The sequence below is a fragment of the Odontomachus brunneus genome, unplaced genomic scaffold (assembly GCF_010583005.1).
Source record: "Odontomachus brunneus isolate Ranch 3 - 2012 unplaced genomic scaffold, Obru_v1 Obru_scaffold_058, whole genome shotgun sequence".
Taxonomy (NCBI): domain Eukaryota; kingdom Metazoa; phylum Arthropoda; class Insecta; order Hymenoptera; family Formicidae; genus Odontomachus; species Odontomachus brunneus.
Genome location: NW_022639508.1, coordinates 826,157 through 852,959, shown reverse-complemented (window position 1 = coordinate 852,959; position 26,803 = coordinate 826,157). Strand labels below are relative to the sequence as shown.

Genomic DNA, 26,803 nt, shown 5'->3' with positions numbered 1-26,803 from the left:
CATCAATGTCATTAGTAAATTTTATCTTTACAAAAACTAAGAAACAAGTTATATCTTTATAGCGTTTTCAAATACACAAGTTTTGATAAGCTCTCAAACACCATCTCACGCTTTTTTTCGAAACAACTTTACCGACTGACCTAATGGCAGTTCAAAGGCGCGATGCTAGGTGGCACCTGTAGAATAATTTAAAGTTGGAGGGCTTTATTAAAAATTGCAACGCTGGGTAGTGCTAGTAGCATAATTCAGTGACGGTTGGATCCGACGTAAGCAACTTAGAAATAAGTTCTTTTTACAAAACAGTCATTTTTTTAATATATATTACGAAATCTGTTCTTTCAGTTTCCTTTGCGGCACGATCTACAGAAATTTGACGCGGCTCAAGACTAAAGAGATTTATCGAGAGAAAGACATCTCACATGAAAACAGGTACGTTTTAACCTTATTAAGTTTGAACGTTAATAACGAAAAATGGCAAATACGTGATTAAACAGAATATTGATATGAAATTATCTAAATACATCAGTATCTTTGAATGTGTGCTTGTGATGGTAATACTCCAATTAGTAACATTTTGCCCAGGATAATTATTTAATGAGAGGGATAATTTGTTTCAATTTATGTGAAACTTGTATAGGTTATACCGGGCGTAGTATATAAATGCAGCACTTAATTTTCGACCAGATCTATTCGTTTAATATCTACAAAGCAGCCGCAAAAGGAAAAGTTTGATGGAAAGTGATAGTTTCACGAAGACATGGGGAAAAGCGAGTTTTGTAGAGGTATTCTTATTTAAATATATATTTCTCACATCATCCAGTATGTTCATAGAATCCTTTCATGCTACTTGTAACTTGCAGGGTATCAAACGAGATTAAGGCTACGTTCGGGGAAATACTATTTAACGCTTTGAGCACGCTCTGTCCTTATTCAACTTTCAATAAGTAACAAGGACAGAGCATGCTGATAACGCTAAATAGCATCTTCTCCAATACAGCCTGAGTATAACGATATGGAGAATCGGTTTGGAAACCAGTTTCAATCAGGAAATATCGCTTTCATCGCGTATCCGGAGTCAACGTCGTTGCGTTGCGGACAGCGGCGAGTCGATGCGGAATCGTCGCTCGCGAAACGTTATATCCGTAATGCATAATTCTTAGTGAGTAGATACATACACGCGCGTATCTATGCGTACGTAACGGACGCGAATTCGTATGCGAATGCGGCAACGCACGCCGAAGGAAAGCGAGGAAACGAAGCTCGGCCGGACCGAACTTAAGTCCAGCGAACGAGCGCGCGTGTAATTGTGAGTTAAGTATGCGGCTAGGCTCTTCGTATCGTATCGAGCTAGAACACGTCGCTTGGCCTTTACGCTGACCCGTGCTTTCACCCGGTAGCATCGTCTCATCCCGATTCACCTCGTCCCATAGCCCGGTCTCATCGATTCGTCTTTACCAGTCACTTACAGCGCATCGTGATGTAATACACACAAATAGAAAGAGATAAAGAGAAAGAGAGATAGAGCGAGCATTCACGAAAAACCGAGTCGAATCTTATCGCGAGATCTTGTCGTGACTTAGACCGCACGATTGTCGTCGTACGTGTCACAGATCTCACAATGGTCGTAGGGAAACAAGAAGAAGAGGTAAAAGAGACTCCTTCGCGACGAAGTCGCGCTGAATAAAATACTCTCCCGTGAGCAACGACGGGAGAGATCTCGAGCGAGTTGAAGCGTTGCGAATGAAGTGCGTCGCTCGAGATCGAGAGATCTCGCGACAATTGGTGACTCGGTCGCGAAATTAAATGTAATGCGAGTCACGAAGATCGTCAAGATTGTTAACGCGCGGCGTCCAACTGCACGTCATTGTTTTACGCGCTTTCGAAACGTACGTCTAGGATGCATTCAGCTGTGTTGGCGTAATACGCGTCTGACGATACGATTGCGCGACGTTAGCTACGTTATTAGGGTGCACCAACGTTGCTCGTACGTATAAAGTAGGTAACCGAATTTCTCCGTGATAATTTGAGAAGCTCACTTCGATTAAAATACTTAATATTTCGCGAGAGATCGACGAGACGAATCGACGAATCCCGCACCAAATCGCGCGAGCTCTCGTCTCGCCATTAATACATCCCCCGTGCTGTACGATTCGGCCTCGAAGCCGCATCTCTCGCCGAATACAAGCGAAAACGAAGAAACTGTACACTCTAATCCCGGCACCTTTCACCGTGCGCATGTCATCATGGTCCATCATATTCGGGTTCGCTTGCTCGCTCGCTCGAACGAATTGCAGTCTAACGCTTGTGAGAGTTCTCGCCGTTAGCCGCGATCCCGCGAGCTATAATATTGTCCACGACGCGTTCATCGCTGGCGCATAGCCAGCCGAACGGTAACTATGGTCTTACGTAAGGAATGCACGATTGCGGGAAAAGCTACAGTTCTCTCTCCCCACAAACATCGTCATAATCGCATTTTTTAGCAGTGCCTGAAAATGTCGGTGAATTATGCCCCGTATTCCCGCGCAATAAACCGTGATTGATTAGCAATCTCGCCAGTTCTCGTTTTGTAGAAGGATGAAGAAGAAAGCGCGACAGAGTTCGAACAGGATTTCGGAGAACGCGACTCTCGATCAATGGCTAGTTATTAGCGGTTGTTACGGCAAACGCTACCATGGACAGTAACTAATTCGAATTATTTATTGAACACGAAACTGGCAATTACAGCAATATTCCGCAATAGCATTGCAGGACGATAAATACGAGTAAAGTTTCAGAACCGTTCCCGAGCGGCGATGCGAGTGAAAGGTATCGCGATGTGAGCAGACCAAAAATGCCCACTCGAAAAGGAACGCAAAATCCATCGCGTCGACCTCGGCGAACGCCACCATCGTCGGAGACGCTGCAAGATCCTAGATCCGTCGGATGTTGCCGCCTCGTCGGAGATCCGCGTGCGGAATTGCGCAGTCACGTGGAACAGTATCGAGAAACTCTCAGGACAGTGAAAGTGATCTTTCGACCTCCGCTGGCAAGTACGAGCGATGTTCTAATAAATTAGTTGAATGCACACGGCGACTTATCGCGCGCATTCTCGACGCGAAAGATCCGCGAGGAAGAATCAGCGCTCCACGCTGATTTCTTCCTCGTGCATCTTCCGTGTGATGAAGGCGACGCTTTGCTAGATACTCTCGCAAATATTGAAATCGATTTTCTATGCATCGTACTATCGCACGTATTGCTGTTACTCGGGCAGTGTTCAGGCAAGATTTAAATGTCGAAAATTGATTTTGAATTCAATTATTTAAGTGAACATGTATCATGTAAAATATGTCTGATTAAGACATTAAGATAAACATTTGAAATGTGAGCACGCGGACACAATAGCAACGACTCGCGTCTTATATGCGTCGTCACTCAAGCGTGAAGCACATTAGCATTTTTAACGTTTACGTTACGCCGTCGTTACGTTGTTTCCACGCTCGATCGCGCGTTGCTATTATCGCGATTGTCGATATCGCACTCTCATCGAGCGCTATTAACAGCATTGAATTAATCAAGATCAAAGAGCCGGTCTTTCGAACAGACATCAACACCGAGTTCCACTCTCCAAGTCGATTATATCAGTGAGTACACTTTGATCTAATTCAATGCGACACGTTCGACAACGGCAACCACCACGACGCGATAACGAAGGAAAAAAACAAACACTACAGGATCTTAGCCGATCTAAGAGACAAGAGGGAGACATTCGGCCATGCGGGAGAAGGATAGTGAACGCTTTCACACTCGGACTTTGCCGTCTGCGGCCGTATGATATCACGATCGAGAGAGAGACAATGTCCGAATAACGGCTGGATCGGAGCCGTCCGATTTTTGAAGGAGGCCGCCGTCTGACCTTTCGAAAGTGTTTTTTCTCCTTCCTTCTCCCGCTTGCTCCCTGCCATCTCTTCTTCGTTTAAGTAGAAAAAAAGGAGCGAGATTCTCGTGAAAGTTGCCTCCTGGCTACTACGAAGTGCTGTCACGCCGCCACAGCTATCTCCTCTTCTTCCTCGTCGCCAATCTTTTCCCCAACTACCCTTCGACCTCGTCTTCGTTCTACTCCGCCTGTTGTATCCCTCTTATTCGCGAAGCGAAGCTCTTCCTGCATTGCGCGTGCAAAGGTCCTTCCTGCTCCGCACGGGGTCATAGACGTTCTCGTCAAGGCCGTCGAAAGTCCTGTTCCTCCTTTTTTTCGCGAGAAATATGCGAGAGGTTTTATTCACAAGTGATATTCACGTTATTCCATTATACATGCTTGTTTAGCTCGCAATTAGAAACCCTTAATTATTCAGAGTATCACCGGTGTCTCTGCGGACATCCTCATCGAGGGAAAAGTCGAGTCGAGCGATCATGGCGTTATTAGCAATTTTCCTCAATGTTTCCGTGCATATCGAGCCAGTTATGCGCGAAATAAAAAAGGTGGCCGACAAAAGAGAGGTATTTAGAATTTACAAAGCCTCACGACCGTATAGACTTGATTTATTCGCGGATTCCGCGGTGCCGTCGTGAATCCGAAGCGATTTGAATCCTCCCGTTCCCATCCCGTACCCGTGTCACGTGTACGTGAGCCGTGAGAGAGCACACACAACTCTCGCGAGCGTGCACCGCGGCGAGCACGGCACTTCCCTTTCTTCCTTTTCATTCGTTTTCTCGTCTCTCCAGTTAAACTCTCGTGTCAATGAGCGGAGCCTCGCTTTCGCTCGTCTCATCTTTCCCCCCGGGCGATTTCAAGTAGCAACAGCTGTTCCGTGCCGCGATGCACGCGACGTGCAAGCTGCACACACTCGTACGTTCACCCGTACGTGTATGTGGTGTCGTCGTCGTTTTGCTGAACGACAGATAGATAGACGAAGCACCTTTTCTCTCCTTTCGACTATCGTCTTGTCGATCTCCACATACAAATGCGTCGTGATGATAAGTTATCGAATCGAGAGGAAAACGAGAAGAAGAGAGTAGCGTGTACGTACAGCGCAGATTACGCTGAAATTGTCGATGAACACTTCGTCGACAATCTTATCGCCGACTCTGTGCATCAATCAGTCGACTACACATGAAATTAATTGGTTGAAAAGTTTTTCTTCATTCATCTTATTCTATATTATGTACATTATTTGCATGTCCAATTTAGTGGAATTTTGTTTTTTTGTGTAGCGATGAAAAGGTAAAGAAACGTCGGTGGAATTTTTAACGCAACAAGCACAAAAGAATTCACTCCGTGGATCTTGTACGAAGAAAAGGACATAGAGGACTCCTGTGTTTACGCCGTAAAAGTCAATCGATTACTCCTTTAACGAGTCATTACGTTGGATCTATGTTCTTCGTCTTCGTACCTAACAATTCTAGTTTTCATGTTCTCCATGTAAGTATGCATTATTTTATACATTTTCATTATCAAGGAAGAAACATAAAACGCAGTGAGAAACATAAAACAAACTTGGCGATTGGACGTCATTTATCTGTTCTCTTCTTCTTCCTTCCTTCCTTAGGTGTCGGGTTCTTACGCTACTTCATGGATTTTGTCGTGGTAGCTTGCAACACAACTGCTCAAGAGAGAGACCCTACGTTAGAGGTAGGAAAACGAGCAGTAGGGAGGGAAACCGGACGAAATCCGGTGACGAGCGTCGTTCTCGCCTTGATTAACGGTTGTTTAGGAGCAGTGAAAGTTTCTCCGCGCTCGCGCACTCGGGTTCGGGATGCGCTACCTTTTCGGAAGGAGATAAATGTGACGTTCCTTCACGTCTCCTCGCTCGCGTTCCCTCTTTCCTCGACGAGAATCGACGGGAGAATCGCCATTGTCGCGCAATACTCGCGTTCTCATGCGGAAACGCGCTGAGAAAGGAAGTCAGCGGCGAAGGAATTAATCCCTCGCGCCAACTTGCTTCGCCCTGTCCTGTCCAAGCTTGAAGCTGACCGAGCTGAGAGCCGAATGACCTCCATCCAGGACGAGGCTCAGCAGGATCTCCGTTGCGTTCACCCTCGTACCTGAAGTCTCCTCGACGGCGCCGCGATTGTGCAATGTGCGGAAGAGTATCGGGGTTAAACGTTACGTTAGGCGCGGGACTAGCGTGAAACTAATCGTCCGTACAAAATCGCGTGATGCCATATTAAACGGCGACGCCGAGATTTTCCACGGGGCCGTCGCGAATCTTCAGGAAGAGAAAGAGCGGCGTCGTGACTCGTGGTCTTTTTAATCCGTTCTCACGAATATATCCGTGATCCCGGAAAGACTCGAGAAACTCTCGACAAGTCAGCGTAGGTCGGATTGATTGAACTTTTTCAACATTGGAATTGTTTCCCACCAACGTTTCAAATATATCGAATTCAAAGCATGCGATTCAGAAAGGCGTTCGACGATGAGTCGAAGAAAGAACAACGGAGACATGTTTTTATGTAAAAATACATAAAAAAGCTTTATTTCGCCACCGTTTTCTTGCAAAAAAATAAGTATAAAAAACATCTCTCCTTCGTGGTCGTCGTAATCATCATCATTATCGTCATCATCGTCATTATCGTCGTCATCATCATCATTATCATCATCGTAATAGTCGTCATTGTGATCATCGATACCATCATCGTTCTCACCATCATTATCATCAGCCTCGTCGTCGTTGCAGTCGTCATCGTATTCAACATCATCATCATCGCTGCCTTCGTCGTCGTCGTCGCCGTCGCGTTCTTCCTCTTCTTCGTCTTTTCACGGCGATCGTCGCGCGTATAACACAGTGATACGTCAACACGACAAAATTCGTCGTCGCTGATTATTATGTTAGAGGTATGTGAGCGTTGTGTGCGTGTGTGTAGTGGGTGAACGGAGGAGGGGGATGGAGGGGCCGCGGGGGTAGTGAATTGACTAGTATGGCCCGGACGCGCCGGGTGGCCCGTAATTCGTGCTGGGTCCGCTGGGTCCGGTGCCGATTCCATCGAGTCCACCTCCGATACCGGTGCCGCCGATGCCGCCTCCGTGGCCTCCGCCGATACCGCCTCCGATACCACCTCCGATACCACCTCCGATTCCACCACCAATTCCACCACCGATTCCACCTCCGTGACCTCCGCCGATACCGATGCCACCGCCGCCGCCGCCGCCGCCGGTAACTTCCTTCTGCAATGTGTAAAATATACATTTAATTTCACGATATCTCAGAGTTGTAAGGACGCGTCTGGAATTTCCGACTTTCTACTCTCGGCTTGCGTCGCGCCACTTGTCGAAGTGGAACGTTCGCGATTCCAATCGTTTTCGTCTCCCTCACCTGCGTCTTGTATTTGATGAAATAGACTTCCGGCTTGCTGGGCTGCGTGGGTGTGATGGTGGGCAGATTGATCTCGGGCGCTTCCTCGGGCTTCTTGACCAACACGTAGATGAGTGTTTTCTGCTCGTCCTGTTGCGGTAACGCCGGGATCACAGGAGCAGTCGGAGTTGGCGGAGTCGGCGCCTTGATGAAGATGATCTTGTAATGCTTCTGCGGTGGAGCTGGTGGCGCGATCGGCCTGATCGGCCTATCCTCGGGCGCCTCTGGGGGTGGCACGTGCACATAGATGTGTTTCTGAATCAAGGATCCACCACCGAACCCGCCGCCGAATCCACCACCGGAACCGCCGCCGAATCCGCCACCCGAGCCGCCGCCGAATCCGCCACCCGAGCCGCCGCCGAATCCACCGCCGAATCCGCCGCCGGAACCGCCGCCGAATCCTCCGCCGTGTCCTCCGCCGAGACCTCCACCGAGACCTCCGAGTCCACCGCCAATACCACCTCCGTGACCGCCGCCGATGCCGATGCCACCGATGCCACCGCCGATACCGCCGATGCCGCCTCCGCCAGGAGCACCGTAGCTAGTGCTCGGCTGGCTATAAGAATATCCGGCTTCCGGCCGCGCCATCGCCACTGTGGCGAGCGCCAGGATCTGCGATTACGAATAGATTACAATAGACAGTCGCTTGAACTCGTTGCGTGGGAAGGAAAAAACTCGTGGAAACTCGCGATACTTGAACGCAGGAATCTGCTCCAGCAAGTTTGAGGTTTGTTTTATCATACTCTACGTGTTGTAAACTGAAGTTCACGGTCGCAATTTTACACGTACTTCATTATTTTATTTGCTCCGACTGTAAATCATCATATTTGACAAACAAACGATGAAATTATAAAAGTAGTTGATATAAGGCAACTTGATATAAGGTCAACAAGTGTCAACAAGGGTATCTCCTAAGAGCTTCTTATATTTTTCAAGAGAGACAAGTGGCCCGCGCACGCTCTCTCAAGGAAATAAATCGTCCGCTCTTGTTCTCACTTCCCACGCGCCTTCGAATAATATAATAAGAGAAATTTTATCCCGAGGACAATGCGAGCGTACTTTCATCTAACTCTTCCTCGGCGCTCGAAGTAATGTAAAGAAAAAAGGAAACGAAAGAAGGCGTTCTTCCGTTTCTTTTTCTCTCTTTCGCTCGTGCCCTCGAAAGGTGAACCGAAAACGTGTCGCGCACGCGAGGGTGAATCCGCGAAAACGCGGAAGACGCTGGTCGTCCCTTCCTCGATCATCAGTCACGCGCATCCCTCGGCGTTACGTAAACGGCGGAGGAGGAATTCCGCGCGCTCGATATATACATGCATTCAATTCCTTTTCATTTTGTTCGCGTGCCGCGCGGAAACTAGAGAAGTGGCACAATCACTGAACCGGTTGCCCCGGCTGGTCACTATCACGGGGTACATTGACACCGCACACAATGCCCTCTGTACACCCTCCCCTCCCGTTTACTTTCTCCGTCTTCCCCTCCCGACCTCGTGGAAGACACGAGATCACGATCTCGAGCGAGCGTATGGCGAATTTTTGGTTTCTCTTCGTTTCTCCCACGTCCCACGCGGGATTCATCCTTCGACAAATTTCATGTAATTTCCATGCTGCGACTTTCGTTATTATCGCGAAGAGATGCAAAGAAAGAAAGGCAGGAAGTGGGGAAGAGAGAAAGAGAAAATTGGCAAAAAGAGCCAAGGAGCACATAGGAGCAAACCTGAATAAACGATAACGTAAAATGACGACGAGGAGGAAGAAGCTGGAGGAAAAGAAGGAAGAGAAGAAAGAAGGGAGAGAAAGGAGAGGAAGGTAACTGGAGAAACGAAACCGTGGACGCTACTTACCATGAATGCCCTCATGGTTGCTGCTGTTCCTTGATTTGAGGACTGATGCTCCGTGGATGTCTTGAAGCCTCCTTTTATACGGGCCAGCTTGGGCCCCACTCGAGCCTCGACCCATCACCTATGAGATGCGACGGAGCTATTGCAAATCTCTCTCTCCTTCTCTCTCCCTCTCTCACTTCTCGGTGCTTCTTACACGATACGAATCCATCGCGCAAATTTGTCTCTGTACTTTCCTTGAAACTCAACGATTCGATTCGGATAGGATCGGTTACAGTCATCCATGTCGTCGTCACGTAACGAGGATATTCAGTTGACAAACGAGCGTGAGAAATGTGTGCCGCGAGGATACGTTACGTGTATCATACAGGATTTATCTCCTCTGCAGCTTTTAACGCGTATCGCGACTATTTTGTCGACAAATGCGTGCTTCAGGCAATCTGTAATTCGCGATGTAACTCGAGGCAGAATCCTGCGTCTGCAAGATATTCCAAGAACTATACTAAATTACGTGTACACGTCTATAAATTTTCGAGTGTCTTACATGCCTTACACAACATGTAAGGTTGCGACTGAAATCCCGTCTGAAATTTTCATCGCAAATCAAATTTTATGGATCATTCAAAGCGGACGTAAAGGCCGATAGATTAAAAAAAGATATTCTCGAAATTAAGTTCGTATTATATAAAATGCGATAGATATTGACTCCATTGCCGAATTTTATAAGTCTGTGAACGGTGAATTTTAACGACACCGTGTAGTCGTTATAAAACTTTCGTACAGAAAACGTAGATATTTAGTAGATATTTAAACAGATTATTCACGTGCGAAATACGATCTGCAAATTATAATGCGCCTATCTTTGGCAAAAATTTCAGTCCTCTGCCTGTACGTAATTTCGCGCACATGTCCACCGCCTACGAGGATGTCGCTTTCTTTTAATTTCGAACTCGGGCAAGCGGGATTAAATCGATAAGCCGTCACGGAGCCTGATATATGAATAATAGTCATATCTACAATATTAGACAGAAACCTTAAAATAGAGATATCTATCGTTTTTTTACAAACATTGTTAACGAAACCGCCCTCTTATTTTCTCTCTCTATATTTCTTTCTTTATCTAGCCTTCTAACGTGATTTATATTGTTCTATACGTCAATACGTATATACAACAATACGTATATTTAGTTAGACAAATAATAAATAAATCAAGCCGCTTGCTAAAGTCGTATTTTCTCATTTAGAAAAATTATGCGATGCTGAAAGGTAAACTAAAGCGCGAGAGTAAGATCGGAAGTCGCGGAATTGCAGGAGTCATTAATGACTGGGATATTAAACGTCGAGTTATTCAATACCATGGAAAAAATCGATGTGATTCTACGCGGCTGCGTATCGACCGGTTAACGCGTGTACAGCGCGTGCATCTTTCAAAAGAGTCGTCTCGACGCCGCGTTATAGAAAGTGTAACCGGCACATGCATTTAACGGCTACCTGGACGCACACAAAATGTACTGCCGGGCCAATTTTGTTCGATCATTATGTTGCGTTACGTGTCATTGATAGCTGTTTAAAAGATTCTTTAGTGGGTAGTAAAAAGACACCTGTGTCTGCACGTCTCATTCTATTTAGGGATAAACTTACGCGGAAAGGGAGGAGAGAATACCGACGTGTGTGCAAGTCCTCGCAACGCGTAGCAACATCATCCTCTGTTTTTAATTTTTTAATTCAAATCTAATTTTCTAATTTTATAACTGTTCGCAGGAAGATGGGAACGTAAAAATACACTTTTGCGCATCGTCCCTGCCTGTACTTCGACCTATGTGTCTTGCGACACGTACACATAGGCTGAGAACGATTCCGAAATTCAATATGCTAATTGCTAAATCGTCACGAATGTAACTGATCGCCATGAAAATTTGTCAAGCTTCAAACCGAAACTCTCATCACGCAGATGCCTCAGGTAAATGTTCCTCAAACACGCCTTCTTAAATGTACTTTTTTTCTTAACCGCAAACTCTTCGCGATTGACTAAGTAATTCACGGTAACCAAATGCCTCCCGCTACGGGAACTTAAAACAATGGAATTGGCCACTTCCGCGACGCGAGGTAACGAGAAACAGCCAGGAAGAGAAAAGAACTTAAAAAATTTCGGATTGCGTTCCTCGGAAGCGCCTTCACGTTCGCAGATATGCATACTACGTATCGACGAAGGAGGAAGAAAGATTGGAGACTTCTTCTTCTTGACATGCAAAGTACGTCATTGTGGAAAATATCGCGTGGAATTTTGAAAATTGCTCAACGAGAGCGCGTCCCGTCGCAATGATACACACAGCAAGTTTACCCACGACAAAAGTAGATCACGAGCAAACGAGTTCTTCAGTTCGGACGCACCATGCGAACGAAAAGTTTAACCTTGCTAGGTGATAGTATCCTCTCCTCTCACGCAAGTGCGTGCCTTGGACTACGCGTACGTGTGAGTAGATATAGATGAAAGGAGGCTATTTTAGAGGACGATCTCAGAGAGTGATATAATAATGAAATCGATACGAAACGTGTAGGACCTACATAGCTGTGTAGAACGCTCCCGTTCGAGTTCAAGTTCAAGAAGAATTGGGCAGGAATTGAATAAAATTTCCAAAAAGGCTCGATCTCTCAGAAACATCGCGCAACATTCTCTCACGATTTCGTTTCACTTATAAATAATTAATATCAGCCAAAAGTTTACTGGTCGCGGATGCGAACTCTGACGCCGAGACTAAAGGCAGCAACGTCGTGAATCATTAGCATTGAACTTGACCAAGATCGAACTCGTTTAACGCGAAGCTATTCGAAATTACCTATGTAATAATTACATTAAGTTAACTGCATAGCGATCTTAGAACAGGTTGAAGTGAAGACGATAAGAGATCTGGTGTAAACGACGAGACAAGGAGAGATCTCTCGATCATGTTGTACGAGAGACTTGGGTGTCGACGTAAATTTCTAACGGATACTTGTTAACGACGAGAGACGTTTCGCACATAGATATTTCGACGGGAGAATCTAATGTTCGGCCGGCGCGAATTATCGTCGGCCTTCGTTGCGAAACCGAAAGTCTCTTCCTTCTCCGCGTGGAAATCTGCCAGCAGTGTCTCTCCGCCGCGAGAGCGAGAGCAAAAATAAAGAGAAAGAAAGAAAGAGAGAGAGAGAGAGAGAGAGAGAGAGAGAGACAGGAATGGACCTCGAAATCCATTTGACCCGAATATCCGACGAAGAAGCTTCTCTCGTTTATTTTTCTTCTTCTTTTCTCGGTCGAGAGGAATTAAACTTTCCCGGCAGAAGAAGCAACAGCGGCAGCGGTGAATCTGCCCTTTGTTTGTCGATTCCGGTTCGTCGTTTCGTCGTCTCCTTCTTTTCGCTGCGGATCCAGATCCTTATCAATCGTTCGGGATCATCCGATCGACCACAACGGGCATCGAGACCGAGGACGAACACTGGAGAGAGTTGTTGGTGTCAATTATCGAATAACATGTTCCGGAAGACGTGAATCTGCGCAAAGAGACGAATGTCAGATAACGCGATTACTTATTATATTAATTGAATTATAACAAATTTTTAGGATTAAATTATGATAGATTTTTTCTTGACTCCTCGATGTAGACATCTTAATTCATGATGTCGGAAGCGAGTAAATGCATGCCTAAGATACCTGCAAAGTACGTTGAAATAAAAAGATACATCCAGAAAATAGTACTTGTAATCGATTAAACACACTTCTAAAATATTCTGAATATTTTCCTTTTGTTCTAACAATCAATAAATAACCATAAAATTAAAAAAATAATAAAGAAATATAAATTAAAAAGAAAAATTAAATATCACGTTAATTTTACGATTATTTACTGCTTATTGGAATAAAAGGAAAATGTTTGGAATATTTTAGAGGTGTGCTTAATCGATTGCAAGTGTCATTGTTTGAATTTGTTTTTATTTTGGCATACTTTGTAGGAATTTTGGGCATGCATTTCCTTGCTTCTGACGTCATCAATCAAGAGTTCCGCAGCGAGGGACCAGAAACCTTAAAAACACATAACTCGACAGAGATTTGATGACTTATTATAAATCGACAGATTTAACCGGCTATTTCTCGTGTAGCTTTTTAACAGAGTTTGTAAAATCTGAAATTTGTTTTCTAAAAATATGAATGAAGAATGCCCCCTAAGTAAGCCGTTGGAATATAATCGAGATCGTTTTTTGTCGTTTACACACATTCCGATACAATTAATTGGCGATACGTATGGAAATTTATGGAAAGATAACGCCGACCGACTGATGTTTTCAGTGCGACCGTAAAACCAACAGTGTGAAATGCAAACGTGACGTAATTTGCGTCGCGTTATATCGCGGACAAATTAGAAACGTGCATCGCGTTTGTCGCGCAAACACGTGAAACACCCGTCGTCGTCGTGTTCCTCTTTCCGTGACCGTTGCACAACGCAACAACCGTATACACGTAACTTTGTACTACATATTATACGCTTACATCTCTTGCAATATGATAATAGCAGGATATTTTCATAAATTCTATGCGTGCGGAGGCAAAACGCTACACAGCCAAACCATCTCAGTCGCACACTCGAGGCAGTGAAATCTTCTGAGATCAGCGGATAGCGTCCGCTTAGAAACAATATGTTCGTGTGTACCTTCAGCCTCGCGCAAAAGTAACCGGCTTTGCGTAATGAACGAATCAGCGCCGAATGAATATGACGTAACGGCGGATTAATATGGGAATCGATAGTTAAGTTTTCCGATCGACAGTTAAGCGGTGCCGTACAATCGGCGAGCGGGTTTTTTCTCGCGTCACGGTGCGCTGGATATAAATTAACATTGTGCAATATTTATTGCGAGACGTAATCACGAACGCCAGAAACTCGCAGGAGAACTCGCAGGAGAACTCGCAGGAGAACTCGCCGGAGTTAGCTTTAAAGCGACGGTAAAAATGAAATAGGGTGAAGCCGCGCTCGATCGTGCCGCGATGCGACTGTATAGCGTCTACGTTCTCGCGTTCGTGTAACAGCAATATCGACACAACGGACGGAGGCGCGGAGGTTTCGGTCCTCAGATAGAGACGGTCGAGTTCGTTACATGAAATAATAGTTTCTCGCGAGATACAATTCTAGATAAACTGTGACGCGCGACATCCAACAAATGAGTTATGTACAAATAACGTTTCGCGCAAGACTCTATTCGCGGCAAACTTTCCTTCACTTTAACGTAAACGTCGCCTCGAGGAGACGCGAGATGCTCAATCTTTTATACATTCGTAGATTGCTCGCCGAAATGTTAGTGGTGTCAATATTCGAGCATTTGGTTTATCTTAAAAATGAAAGATAAAATCAGCCGATGCGCGAAATCAGTTGATTGATATTACTATGTTCTAGATATTTTGGACAGTGTCTGAGTATCTAAGCGGTACCCGCAAATTTAAGTATCGAATCTACGAGATACTTGCTTGCCACACGGAGAGTATATTATAGTTGTTTTCTCATATAAATTCTTTTCAATTTTATTATATGTTTTTTAGTCCAGAAATAAATTATCAGCAAGATCTTTCTTGCTAAGAAACGTAATAAATTTTGTTAGAAGCATAGCAAATGTCTTAATAGCCCATTTCCTAAAATATAAATAGTACACATGAAAGAAAAAGATAATGAATTACTGCAGAATGTCGATATGTTCCTCAATTACAAAATCCTAAAGTAATTCCTACTATAAAATTGTCTCCGTGTGAGAAATTATCTGGTTTATATTGGCAGCACTAAGTACAAAATAGAAGAGGATGCTTCGCGGATGCCTCTTCGCTCGATTGCGAACCATTCGCAGCGGGCAGTCTCTTGGCTGTTCGCTGACCAGAGAAGAATCCTCCGTACCTTTCTACCTTCGAGCGGTCGACGCCGCGCGGTCGATGTGGCGTCACGCTCCTCGGGACGTCCGGTCGAATCGCGGGACCAAGCGAATCGAGATATGATTTTCCCATTCACCTCGTGCCTCACGCAGTTAATTACATGCCCCTTCGCTCTTACTCGGCTACGTCCGTCTTGCCTAGCAGAAGCGAACCGAGGACATCGCACCGCCGTTCTTGATTCGCTTGCACTCTCTGTTCCCCGACTCTCGTTCCACCTGTCGCATCTTTCACCGTGTGTGAACATTTCACGCGTTGATATCGATACGACGATGCGTTCTCATACGCAACATGCGAAGCTTCTTCGTCTTCCCCGATCGTTCCTTTGATCCGCTCCGAGACTCACTGATCTGACGTCGATTTCCGCATGGATAATCGTTCTGTAATTATAATCCCACACAGAAATACAATAGACGCCGGGTATAACGAGTATCCTTTACACTTTCACCTCTTTCCAATATCGCTGTCGTTAATACGCGAACGTTGCCTGGACGCTTATCCATGCCGACGTTGTAATCGACGTCGTCAGGACCCGGCTTTTCCAACAAGCCGATTATGGTATGCGCATTACGCGTGTTCAACATAACTTTGCCCGTCAGATCATTTTGTAACACGCTCGACACGGTGATCATCGAAACGTCGTTTCGCGATGAGATTCCTGCGTGAATATCGTCCGTCTCTCCCAAGCGTACATTCTCTAAAACTTCGGCAAGCTTAGTTTAGCTTAGCGAGATGAAAACACCTCGATCCCACCTCTTGGGAACTCGATACCGTGGAGCCGTGTTACTGTCGATTAATCGGTGCAATCATCGCGTAATTCTCGCTTCTGCTGATGTAATCACTCGTTGAAACGGCACGCCGACGTGACTCGTCCTTTAATGAACGAAGTAATTGGTGCGCGACGTCAAGTTTGCGCGATGCCAATTACTAAGATCAAATTCCAGAAATATGCTTTTTTTACGCGCATGACATAACCATTGATGCGCATGAATATACCATTTAAAGTAAATTACATCGTTCATATATTTTTCTAACAACACAGATTCTTCGGCCAATCTCTGGGATTGATTTTCTTTCAGCGAGAGTATTAAAACAACAAAACGCTGTGGTAACGGATTTATATATAATATACATAAAGACAAGGCGGGATCTCACGGAAAATGGTTGCGTAACAATGTCGGTACCAAACTGCGCTACGTAGGTAGATAAATAAACCATAAGAGAACACGGTACCGAAGCATTGTGTACTTTCCAGGAAGTATCCAAGGCGGAAGGGGTTTGTGCGGTCGCCGAGGTCAAGAAAATCGATATATACGCTCGGCACGAGAAGCTGTTGGCTGCTGCTGCTGTTGCATCGCGACTCCACATCTTCATTCCGATACAAACGGCTACACAATTTCTTCCGACGCGAAGATATCCGTTCTGATCCATCATCTGACCGTATCTCTCTATATTTATTTCATCAGTTAAATTCTCAGATTCGTCTTTTTAAACGGATATTACCTAGATGTGCAAGAAGAAATTTAAAATGTAAAAAAAAACTTAAGAAACGCAAATACGTTTAAAAATAATATTATAAAATATCTAGTTTCGCGCGCACATATACATATTTATAAACTAGCATACGTATTTATATACTAGCATAAAATTCCATAGAAACACATAGAAATACATACGCTTTTATATTATTGATACATTTGCATCAACTAGAGCTAAATATATTGTACTTATATTATAAATATATATGTAAATATATTCGAAAGATATATATATGTAGATTTTCGGAAAGATTGAAATTCATGTTGAATGAAATTACAGAAGCAGTTATCTCTGATCTCCCGTGAATGATGTAACGATAGCGATTGGCACCGGGAAGTGAGGAAGAGATTCATCAATAATAGGCGAACCGACGACGAGTAGTGAAGACCTGTGGGAAGCGCGGTGCCAAGCATCATTGGCACTATAGGAGGAATGCTTCTATAGCCGAAGAAAGTTAAGAATTTTCACCTCCTAGAGAAAGCACACCGCATGACGCATGTAGATATTACGCCACGTATAGAGAATCCCCCTTTACCTCGGCCTTCGATCCGTTGTCGTTAACGCGGCACGACACCTTCTCTTGCTAGGTCGTCTCTTCCATCGACGGAAAACTGAGCTGTTGAAACTTCTTTCTTCCTATACTTCGTTCTGTTTTGCATCCTCTTTCATTTCTATCGATTGATGGCTATCATCTCTACTCTACACTTTCGCGCTATCCGTCCTTCAATCTGTCCTTCCAAGAGACATAATAGCTTCATGTCTAAAGATGACGAAACTGGTATCCCTGACACAAAATGCAAATTCGGTTATATATTTCTTTGAAGAAAGCGATAACATTTCTTTCTATCTTCTTCACTCAATCAAAAATTTAATACATGTACGTTTGTTTGTGTGCGTGTGTATTCCGTTGCCATTCGCTTACAACACTAATGTAATTTAAAATTGAAATTCGCTCAAAAATTAAAAATTAAATAGCATTACTTTTATATAAAGTTTAGATGTGAAGAAATATCAATAGTAAATCCAGAGAACAAATAACTTCAGCCACTCGTGGATGTGTTTAACTTAAAACGCGGCGTTTTTCAAAACTTTTAATTTTTATGTCTCTTTTACATGTATAAATTACACGAGGATCCGCGGAAACGATCCACACGGTAATGCGTAGTAACGTAAATCGCGATAGTACCATCGCATCGCCTCAAGTACGAGGCACCCAAGAAGAGTCGCACGACTCTTATGCAATACGGGTTGCAGGAGCAACGATTACGCAGTAAGCAAGCAAATTTCACACTTGGATAACCAACAACCGAAATGCGCGGTGAAATATTTTAAAAACATTTTGTGGAGCCGTGAAGAAGTTACATGCCAATTAAGCTGAAATAATTAATATAAATAACTATCTTCTGAGAAAGATAGAGTAATAATTGCAGAACTATATATTTCATTATCAATTTTATTTACATGAAATATGTCTTAATTTAATTATATACAAACATATATGTAAGGATTTTATTCATAATTTAAATCCTGAATGAATAGCTACTATACCACAGGTCAGATTCGTATATGTTACATTTCTAAATCCTGCTTCTTCGATCAAATCCTAGAAACATAAAAAACAATCAGTTGAGCATAGAAAGTGCAACTAAAAATAAAAATTATCATATTTTTTATACATAACTATGTGAATAATAAATTTAATTATCATAGTATAATTATATTCATAATGTAAATAATTAAAAAGCTAATATTTTTGCAATATATGTAGCAATTCATAATTGTATAGTTTTATATATATATATATATATATATATATATATATATATATATATATATATATATATATATGAGATAGTAAAATAAAGTAATACACTGTACTTTTAAATCCTCTTGTTTTGGGAACTTTCTTATGCTTTCTACAAGATACTGATAAGCTTTCCATTGTCCCGCGAATAGATGCCCCATTACAGGTATTATTTGAAAAGAATACTGATCATACAACCTAAAATAGATATTAGACAAAATTTCACTATAGCTTAATTTATATCTTTAAGTTTTTTATTATTTTAAAGTACATACCATTGTAAAGCTTCATTATTAACATGACTAAATTCCAAACACAAGAATCTTCCACCTGGTTGTAACACTCTATATGCCTCGGATAATACCTATAATGCATATATTTTAGTAGATTTAACACAAATATGTATTATTTAAATATATCTACCTTATCAATATATGTTACATTCCTTATACCAAATGCTATAGTATAAGCAGTAAAAGAATCCTCAGGAAAAGAAAGATTTTCTGCATCTTCTTGTTTCCATGTAATACTGCAATTACTGTCTTGTGATAAACCTAGCTCATTTGCTCGTTTTTGTCCCACATTTAGCATATTTTGGTTTATATCACATACAGTTACATGACTGGGTATATTATGTGGATTTGGTGTATTTTTCAGAAAATTGATATACCGAAATGTAATATCACCTGTGCCACCAGCAGAATCCAAGAGATGAGTACCATGAGTTGGTCCTAATTCCTGTACAAAGATATCTTTCCAAATGCGATGGATACCCATACTCATCATATCGTTCATTATATCATAAGAATTGGCTACATTTTGAAATACAGTATGCACTAAAAAGAATATTGTTAAAATAAATAATATTCAATAATTTGCTTTATATAAATATAAATTAAATATTATATAAATATATATAAATATAAATTAAATATTATTTAAAATAAGACGTAAATATATAATCATTTATATACGTGTTAGTTATTACACAATAAATAAAGAAAATATTAATGTCATCAAAGAGAATTTAATGAATCATTTTTCCACAAAAGATTATCAAATAATTTATTAATAAATTTCTTATATTGGTAATTATCCAGTTTAGCGACTTCATCTCCGATTTCGATGAAAGTAGGCTCAATCAAACTTTTTCCTCTGACAAAATCGTCGCTCTCTACTGCGAAGCGAGAAATTAATTGTTAAAGATACTAGATATGATAGTTAAGAAACCCGTCACGAGAAAGATATCGAACGATAAGTGGGGGGCTGCGCTCCCCAAAAACTAACCTAACCCAACTTATCGTCGTTCGAAATCTTTCCCGTGTTACACAAATATGTCAAATATATTAAAAATATTCTTAAGTATTTTCATGAAGTTGTTGCATACTGCGTTACACTAATACAGTAAGTGCAACTCTAACTAACAGACTTTACGTTGCAATGACGGGTTTCTTAACCTATCATACCTAGCATCTTTAACAATTAATTTCTCGCTTCGCAGTAAAAAGCGACAATTTTGTCAAAGGAAAAAGTTGTTTAACAAAAACGCGCGATTGAGCCTACTTTCATCAAAATCGGAGGTGAAGTTGCTAAACTGCATAAATACCCTTATATTATTAGTATGAAAAAGATGAAGAGTAAAAAAGTGATAAAAGTAATAAAACCTTTACCTTCTTTTGCTTTCTCAGCTTCCTTAATTGTTTGAAAACCAAAATGTGTCGTCTTTTCATCATCTTCTAACGATTCGCTTGATATTTTCGAACAATTACGCTTCATTTTCGTTATCTGCTGACTCAATATTTGATTTCTTCTTATTAAATTTCTGCAAATGTCTATCCCTCTCATGTTGCACATAAATAAGCGTTTTAAAAATCAGTAAAAAATAAAACAAAAACAGCTGATTTATTTGGACACCAATCAAAAGCAGCGGTTATAAATTAGATATGATGCGCGTCCAAAGCGAAAATGCTGCAACGTAGATAGTGTCATCACTGAAATTGATTCTTAACTTTTCGTCCTTTACTTAATAAACCTACCACTAGGTGGCACGCCAAGTACAACGTACACGTCTAGTACAATTATTCTTGATTCTCGAAACTTTAATATTTAATAAAAGAAGTTGTTTTTTTAAATATCTCAAAGAATTCTATTTTAAATAAAAATTTCGTAACTAAAATGAATATATATGGGAGTAAAAATTACATTTAGGTTATTGCATAATATACATACAATAGAACAACTTTTATCATTAACTTAGTATTATAAGAATATTACATATAACGTATATTTATATAATTTTAATGCCATTCAGAAAATTGTATATATATCTTAACAATATTATATATACTATTTATACATATTCTATATATAATTTTAATGCTCATAATTTGCAAAAAATGCACACAGTAAATTATGTGTGTATATATCGCAAATTGTCAATAGAACTAATTCATTATCGACTTAAATATGAAAAATAAAATTCAGTTGGTTGGTGTATATGACCAGATAAAAGTAAAATTTCAAGCTTCCTACTTCTTTTTCTCGTTCAAATGAAGATAAATATACAAATTTTAATAATCTAAGCCTATCATTTACTACATACAATATTGTAATAATTTATATGTGCAGATAGATTGATGAAGTAGGTAAAATACGTTTTAATTAAATTCATATAAATTATCTCTGCGTATATGTATAGAGTTCATTATATTATTCTACCTCACGAATTGATAATTCAACGTTATCCGACGGCACAATGTTTAATTAAATAAAACAGAATTCGGATCTTCATTATCTAGTTGCTTCACGTGCCTCAAAACGTCTTTCTTCGTGATTACACCTAGAAGTCGCCTGCAAGAGACATACATATTTTAATATATCAGTATAAAAAAGTACACTTCAATTTAAATTACATACCCATTATGTGTTACTAGAGTTTGACGTAATCCCAATTTTCTAAACATGTCAACTACAGTTTCCATAGGAGTTTGGTCTGTAATTGTGATAGGAGCCATATCTAAAATCTTTTTTAACTTTAAAGGCGGAGGCGAATGGCTCTGGATATTATTTCCATTAGTAAATATAACCAATGATTGCCTGGTGATTTCTTCGATCATCCTCTTGGCATTAGCAATAGCGAGATTGAGATCCCGCCGTAAAACAAAACCAACGAGATATTGAGATTCTTTAGAAACTATAACAGGAAATCCATTATGCTCAGTTTCCTTAAGCAAGTTCTCTACGTCTTCAACTGTCATGGAGTCTTGGGTAAGAACATGAAGAGCCTCATTTCGTCTATAGTTATAAATTGATAAAAATATTATACACGTATTTTTATTGTATATGCTTATCATAATAATTATACTAATATTTATACATATTAAATATATGTGAAAAAAACAGCAAAAATTCATTTTGCTCACTTGGGTTGCATGACATCCGCTGCCAAAGTTGTATGTTGAAATTCATCTTTACTGTCCAGAAATGGGTAACCATTTAAACCAATATGCGCATCGTAAATGCCTTGTTTTCCGAGGGCATCGCCAACCCATTTACTCGCCATGGCTGCGGCCATCAAAGGTACGATGTATCGTACGCCACCTGTTAGTTCAAACATAATGACAACCAGAGAGACTGTCATTCTAGTCACACCTCCTAAAACGGCAGCAGCCCCGACCATTGCGTATAATCCCGGTGTAATACAATCGACACCTGTAGAACATTCTTCACTGAACATCCATATGTGAGGATAATTATAAGCAAGCTGTTCCATTCCTATGCCCACGATACGGCCCATGATCGCTCCCAGACACAAGGATGGAATAAATAAGCCGCACGGGACTTTCATGCCGAACGTGAATATAGTCATGATGAGTTTCAGTATTAATGCCAGTACAAGTAACCATATAGCTTTATAAACTCCTGGCCCGGCCGCGGCAATCTCAATCGCAGATTTCACAGCAGTAAAGTTTCTGTTGTAGTCACTATTGAAACAAACAATATTTCTTTCAATAATTTATCTATTCACACATACGATACATACTTGTTATATATTGTGCAGTATACTTACGTATACTGATTAAAATTAATGTTCACAGTTATATTATACTACACATATTTACGCTATCGATCATATTATAACATAAAAAAGATTATTGCTTTTTGTTATTTACTGACCATAACATATCCGCATTGGACACTCCACATTGGCTGAATAATAAATAAATAAGTTGACTGGTACTCATCCTTGTGTATGGATTAGGATATCCAATTACCGCTGTTACTACTGTCACAATTAATACTTCAGTAACAGGATATTGCCCCAATTTCGAAGTTTTACGATATCGACACCAAAATAAGTTTGCTTTGATAAATAATGTCGCTATTACGCCCTGTAAGAAATTTGCTTATTTAAAAAAAAATACTTATTCTTTACAAATTCAATAACTTATCATTATAACGAAATTTACTTACCCCGATTATACCGAGCATTACAAAAGGAATTAATTCAAAGAATATCCAAGGTTTATTATATTCCACATAAAACAATACTGAATGTTCATTTCCAAATGGGTTGATAGAACGTAATACAAAGGCAGCTATCAGGGCACAGAAGAACGACCGCCATAGTGTTTTTAATGGGAAATAATAGCTGACCTGAGATAAAACAAATATTTATAATTTCTAAATGTAATTAAAAAATATATAAACTATAATATCATATCTTTCATTAACAACTCTTATCCATAAAATATTGGGAACACTTCGACATAAAATTGCTATGTTATTTAATTATCATTAAATTATACCTCTTCTAAACTGAATAAAACACCACCGATTGGAGCACCGAAGGCGACAGAAACTCCTGCTGCAGCCGCGGCGGACAGAATTTCTCTCTTCTTCGCTTCATTCCTACCATACTTTGGGAATAGATAAGAAAATATATTTCCTATACAGCATGCAATATGTACCATGGGACCTTCTTTTCCCAAACTTAAACCCGCAGATACAGATAGAATCAAGCCTACTGATTTGATAATCAACGTCCATTTGCCTAGATATCCGCGGATGATAAAACCACTTAAAATGGTTTTTATCTAGAAAAGAAAAATATATTCAAGGACGTGTACAGAGAGAAAATATAGAGTAAATGAATTAATACATTATATATACGATAAGTTTACCTCGGGTATACCAGAACCACAAGCGTAAGGTGCAAACATTCGCACTAGAGATGCAGAAAGTGATGCGAATAAAAGGGCCCATGCTATGTAAAACAAATATGAGATTGTATAAGGCCCTGCACCCTCTTTTGATTGATTGAATACTTCGGGCCACGTCCACCACTATAAGGAGAATATTTTCTCGTTAAACAAATCGAGAAGAACAATATAATTTAAGAAAAATTTAAGAACACGTAGCTTTCAGAGAAGTATATAAAAAAATCAAAATATACAGACTGTACCATCGAAAAATTATATTTCGTTTACCTGCGAACAGTTTCCACCGTCGAACGTAGTCTCATTATAACTCCAACAACATTGCTCTTTATTTAGCCAGAAGGCTTGCGGACAGATACCGAATTTGAGATCTGTCATCCAGGAAGCGCCAATATCTATCACACCGGCCGCCACACCCGTAAACAATCCGACCAGTAAAACACATAGCCATCCAGACCACGCATCGTGAGCTCCCTTAATTAAGCCCCAGATAGAATCATGTTTTTTCTTAACAATATATCGATGTCGCATACGATCTCGCGCAATATCTCGTTGCCAATCGATAGTATGAAAATCATCATACTGTCCGATACCGGGTATATCGTCAGAATCGACTGAAACTGATAAAACAAATTACAAAATTCTTTATAATGAGAATAAATTCAATATATGTATAGAGATGTGTGCCAGTGTATCAAAACTTATTGATATAGTGCATTTTTGTAGCTTTATGAAATTTTACTGATACATAAGCATTCAAAAATATATGATGATCATGTGGACGATGTACATACAGTACAAGGAAAATGTGAATATAAGAGAATAATATTATAAAGAATTGTTAATGTAAAAATGTTTCCCAGTAAGACTTAATAATCCATTTAAGATTTAATATGTATGCAAATATGCAAGTTGAAAGAAATTTTAAAACAATAAAACAGAAAAATATTTTAGCTATTACTTCTTTCTCTTTTTTGTTCTTATTTATACATGTATAGTTAACCATTAAATTACACTTATATATATATATATATATATATATATATATATATATATATAACTTTTTAAAATAAAAATTCATATCATGTATAAATTATTTATTATTAAAGATAAATTTCTTTCCAATGCTAGTTCTAGATAGTCAAGAAACAAATATGTACGTATTATTATAATCTGCTGAAGAGACAAAGAAATCAGGTGTATAAAAGTAAAGCTAGCCCATTCTTAATAAAACATGGTAAATGCTATCAAACAAATAACCTTATTTGATATGTAATTAGATTCAATATGTTTACCATAATTTTGTTGTCTCTATGTACTTCTCTTTTCATAGATTAATTAAATTGGCATTACTTTTGTGTTAACTTACACATTTTGCCACTATGATATGCCGTGATTGTTAAGAAATTTGTTTCAATGGTTTAACTGGTATCACTCAGGATATAGACATCAGATGGGTAGATCAACAGACATCCCTGAAGTTTTTTCAGCAGAAAGAGGTAATGTATGATGATATTTCTAAGCTAAAGTATTTTACCGATAAAAGACTACCAAATTTGATTGAAGTTATGCAAATGGAATTATGATTTGTATAAATTCTTGTATATTTCTTTATAACATTTGCTAAAAAAGGGATGAAGACTATACATAATATCATTTGGTATCAAGTAATGTGCATGTAAAATTACTTCATAGTAAAAAAACTTACTATGGGAAGATGCATCATCAATCCGAACACAATCTGACAAGATGTTGTTATCTGAATGATGAGATGTGTGATGATTAATGTCCAACATGTCGTCGTCACTGCTTAAGTTTGTCTCACGTTTTACAGACCCAGTTCGTAGTCGTACATCTTCTGTATTGGTAGTATCACCATACTTTATATTCTGAAAATTTTTAATTTTAATTTATCAACTATATAGCCACAGGACATGTATATTTTTTTTAATTTATTGTTATATGTAAACACTTATGATATATCAATGTCAAATTAGAGCAACAATGATGTATAAAACAAGAAAATACAGACTAATATTAATTCATACCTTAGCATCAACTGAATGATATGTTGTGATAGCATTTGAACTTGAATGAGGGATTGCAGAATTCAAGGATGCTGTACCCTTCAGTGGAAACTTCTCCATTGCATCGTGATAATCTTACACAAGTGAAATATTATTTTATGGTATTTAAGATGATATGAGCATGTTATATCAAGAATTTACTACACCAGAGAAACTAAGAACTGAGAACTACAATATGCTACACAGTACTGAATATATTATTCAAGGCATATCATTAATATCTCATTTAATCGGCTTGGTTATAATCCTCTTTAAGCATGCTAATAGATGTGTTACATGATATAATTAGAATGACATATTTATGAAGCCGATAATACTTTATTCTATATTACAAGAATATGCTGCATAGTTACATATATAATATAGAAAATTTATTATAAATATATTGTTTCTTCTTTTGTTTATTTAAATAATTGGCTTTATTATTTGCATCTTCTTGCACAGAGAAAAATTTATTAAAATGGTAATTACATATTGCATATACCAGACTGACAATGTGTAGACAAATTTATAAATAATTCGCTCAGATAACTTTACAAAGCAAATGGAGCACAACCTAATAAAATACAAGTATGATCAGTACCATATGAAAACTTCCCATTTTCCAAATAAATACTGCACATCTTTCTTGCTGTGAGCAAAGTTAGGAAACATGTTGACGTAGTAAAGTGGAAAATTGCATATGTATTTCGTAACTTATTTCTATATCTTCTTTTGTCAGATAATACTTTATCACTTGCGTTAGGTTACCTTTGTAATTTACGTGATACGTATTAGAACGCTCGTGAACTCACCATTTTTAAGGAAAAATGATCTTGTTTATCACTGATAAGAGCTGATCACCATGTCATGTGTGTGTACGCAGTGTCCTTCAGGCGTAGATTTAATTATATCAGATTAATCTGACAGTTTCGCGAAAATATGATTTTATCGAACTAAACTGCACTGGATGTGGACGAACGAATCCCTTCGAACGTATACTGGAAGGGACACAGCTGCTTTTTCTCCATTATGAGAAATTCACACATTAATTTCGCAAACGCGTTCCGT

At 39.9% G+C, this 26,803-nt stretch overlaps 2 protein-coding genes and 1 long non-coding RNA gene across 12 annotated transcripts; 1 reads left to right on the top strand and 2 right to left on the bottom strand.

Moving 5' to 3' along the window:
* Positions 1-229: 229 nt before the first annotated feature.
* Positions 230-17,917, top strand: LOC116845814. Of its 7 annotated transcripts, none has more exons than XR_004378338.1 (8): positions 230-266; positions 343-429; positions 638-782; positions 861-3,029; positions 5,188-5,395; positions 5,523-8,052; positions 10,925-11,123; positions 16,360-17,917. It is a non-coding gene; the product is annotated as an uncharacterized LOC116845814 (long non-coding RNA). The 7 variants fall into 7 exon arrangements; XR_004378340.1 differs by lacking the exon at positions 16,360-17,917 and having other exon boundaries at positions 861-1,159; positions 2,775-3,029; positions 10,925-12,952; XR_004378341.1 differs by lacking the exon at positions 16,360-17,917 and having other exon boundaries at positions 861-1,159; positions 2,769-3,029; positions 10,925-12,952.
* Positions 17,918-18,056: 139 nt separating this feature from the next.
* LOC116845813 (2-methoxy-6-polyprenyl-1,4-benzoquinol methylase, mitochondrial) lies at positions 18,057-20,457 on the bottom strand. The gene is made up of 5 exons (XM_032818930.1): positions 20,118-20,457; positions 18,871-19,283; positions 18,723-18,811; positions 18,522-18,645; positions 18,057-18,246 (listed from the first exon to the last, which is right to left on the bottom strand). Exons 1-5 carry the CDS (start codon positions 20,299-20,301, stop codon positions 18,157-18,159), a joined length of 900 nt encoding a protein of 299 aa, XP_032674821.1. The 5' UTR covers positions 20,302-20,457; the 3' UTR covers positions 18,057-18,156.
* A 272-nt stretch (positions 20,458-20,729) lies between these two features.
* On the bottom strand, positions 20,730-26,780 carry LOC116845793 (H(+)/Cl(-) exchange transporter 3). Of its 4 annotated transcripts, none has more exons than XM_032818900.1 (11): positions 26,548-26,780; positions 25,715-25,827; positions 25,375-25,555; positions 23,937-24,286; positions 23,631-23,792; positions 23,256-23,543; positions 22,921-23,103; positions 22,624-22,838; positions 21,870-22,430; positions 21,364-21,741; positions 20,730-21,297 (listed from the first exon to the last, which is right to left on the bottom strand). In XM_032818900.1, exons 2-11 carry the CDS (start codon positions 25,811-25,813, stop codon positions 21,207-21,209), a joined length of 2,508 nt encoding a protein of 835 aa, XP_032674791.1. In that variant the 5' UTR covers positions 25,814-25,827; positions 26,548-26,780; the 3' UTR covers positions 20,730-21,206. The 4 variants fall into 4 exon arrangements, with proteins under 4 accessions (XP_032674791.1, XP_032674793.1, XP_032674790.1 ...); XM_032818902.1 differs by lacking the exon at positions 26,548-26,780 and adding an exon at positions 26,504-26,522; XM_032818899.1 differs by lacking the exon at positions 26,548-26,780 and adding an exon at positions 26,337-26,494.
* Between the last annotated feature and the right edge of the window lie 23 nt (positions 26,781-26,803).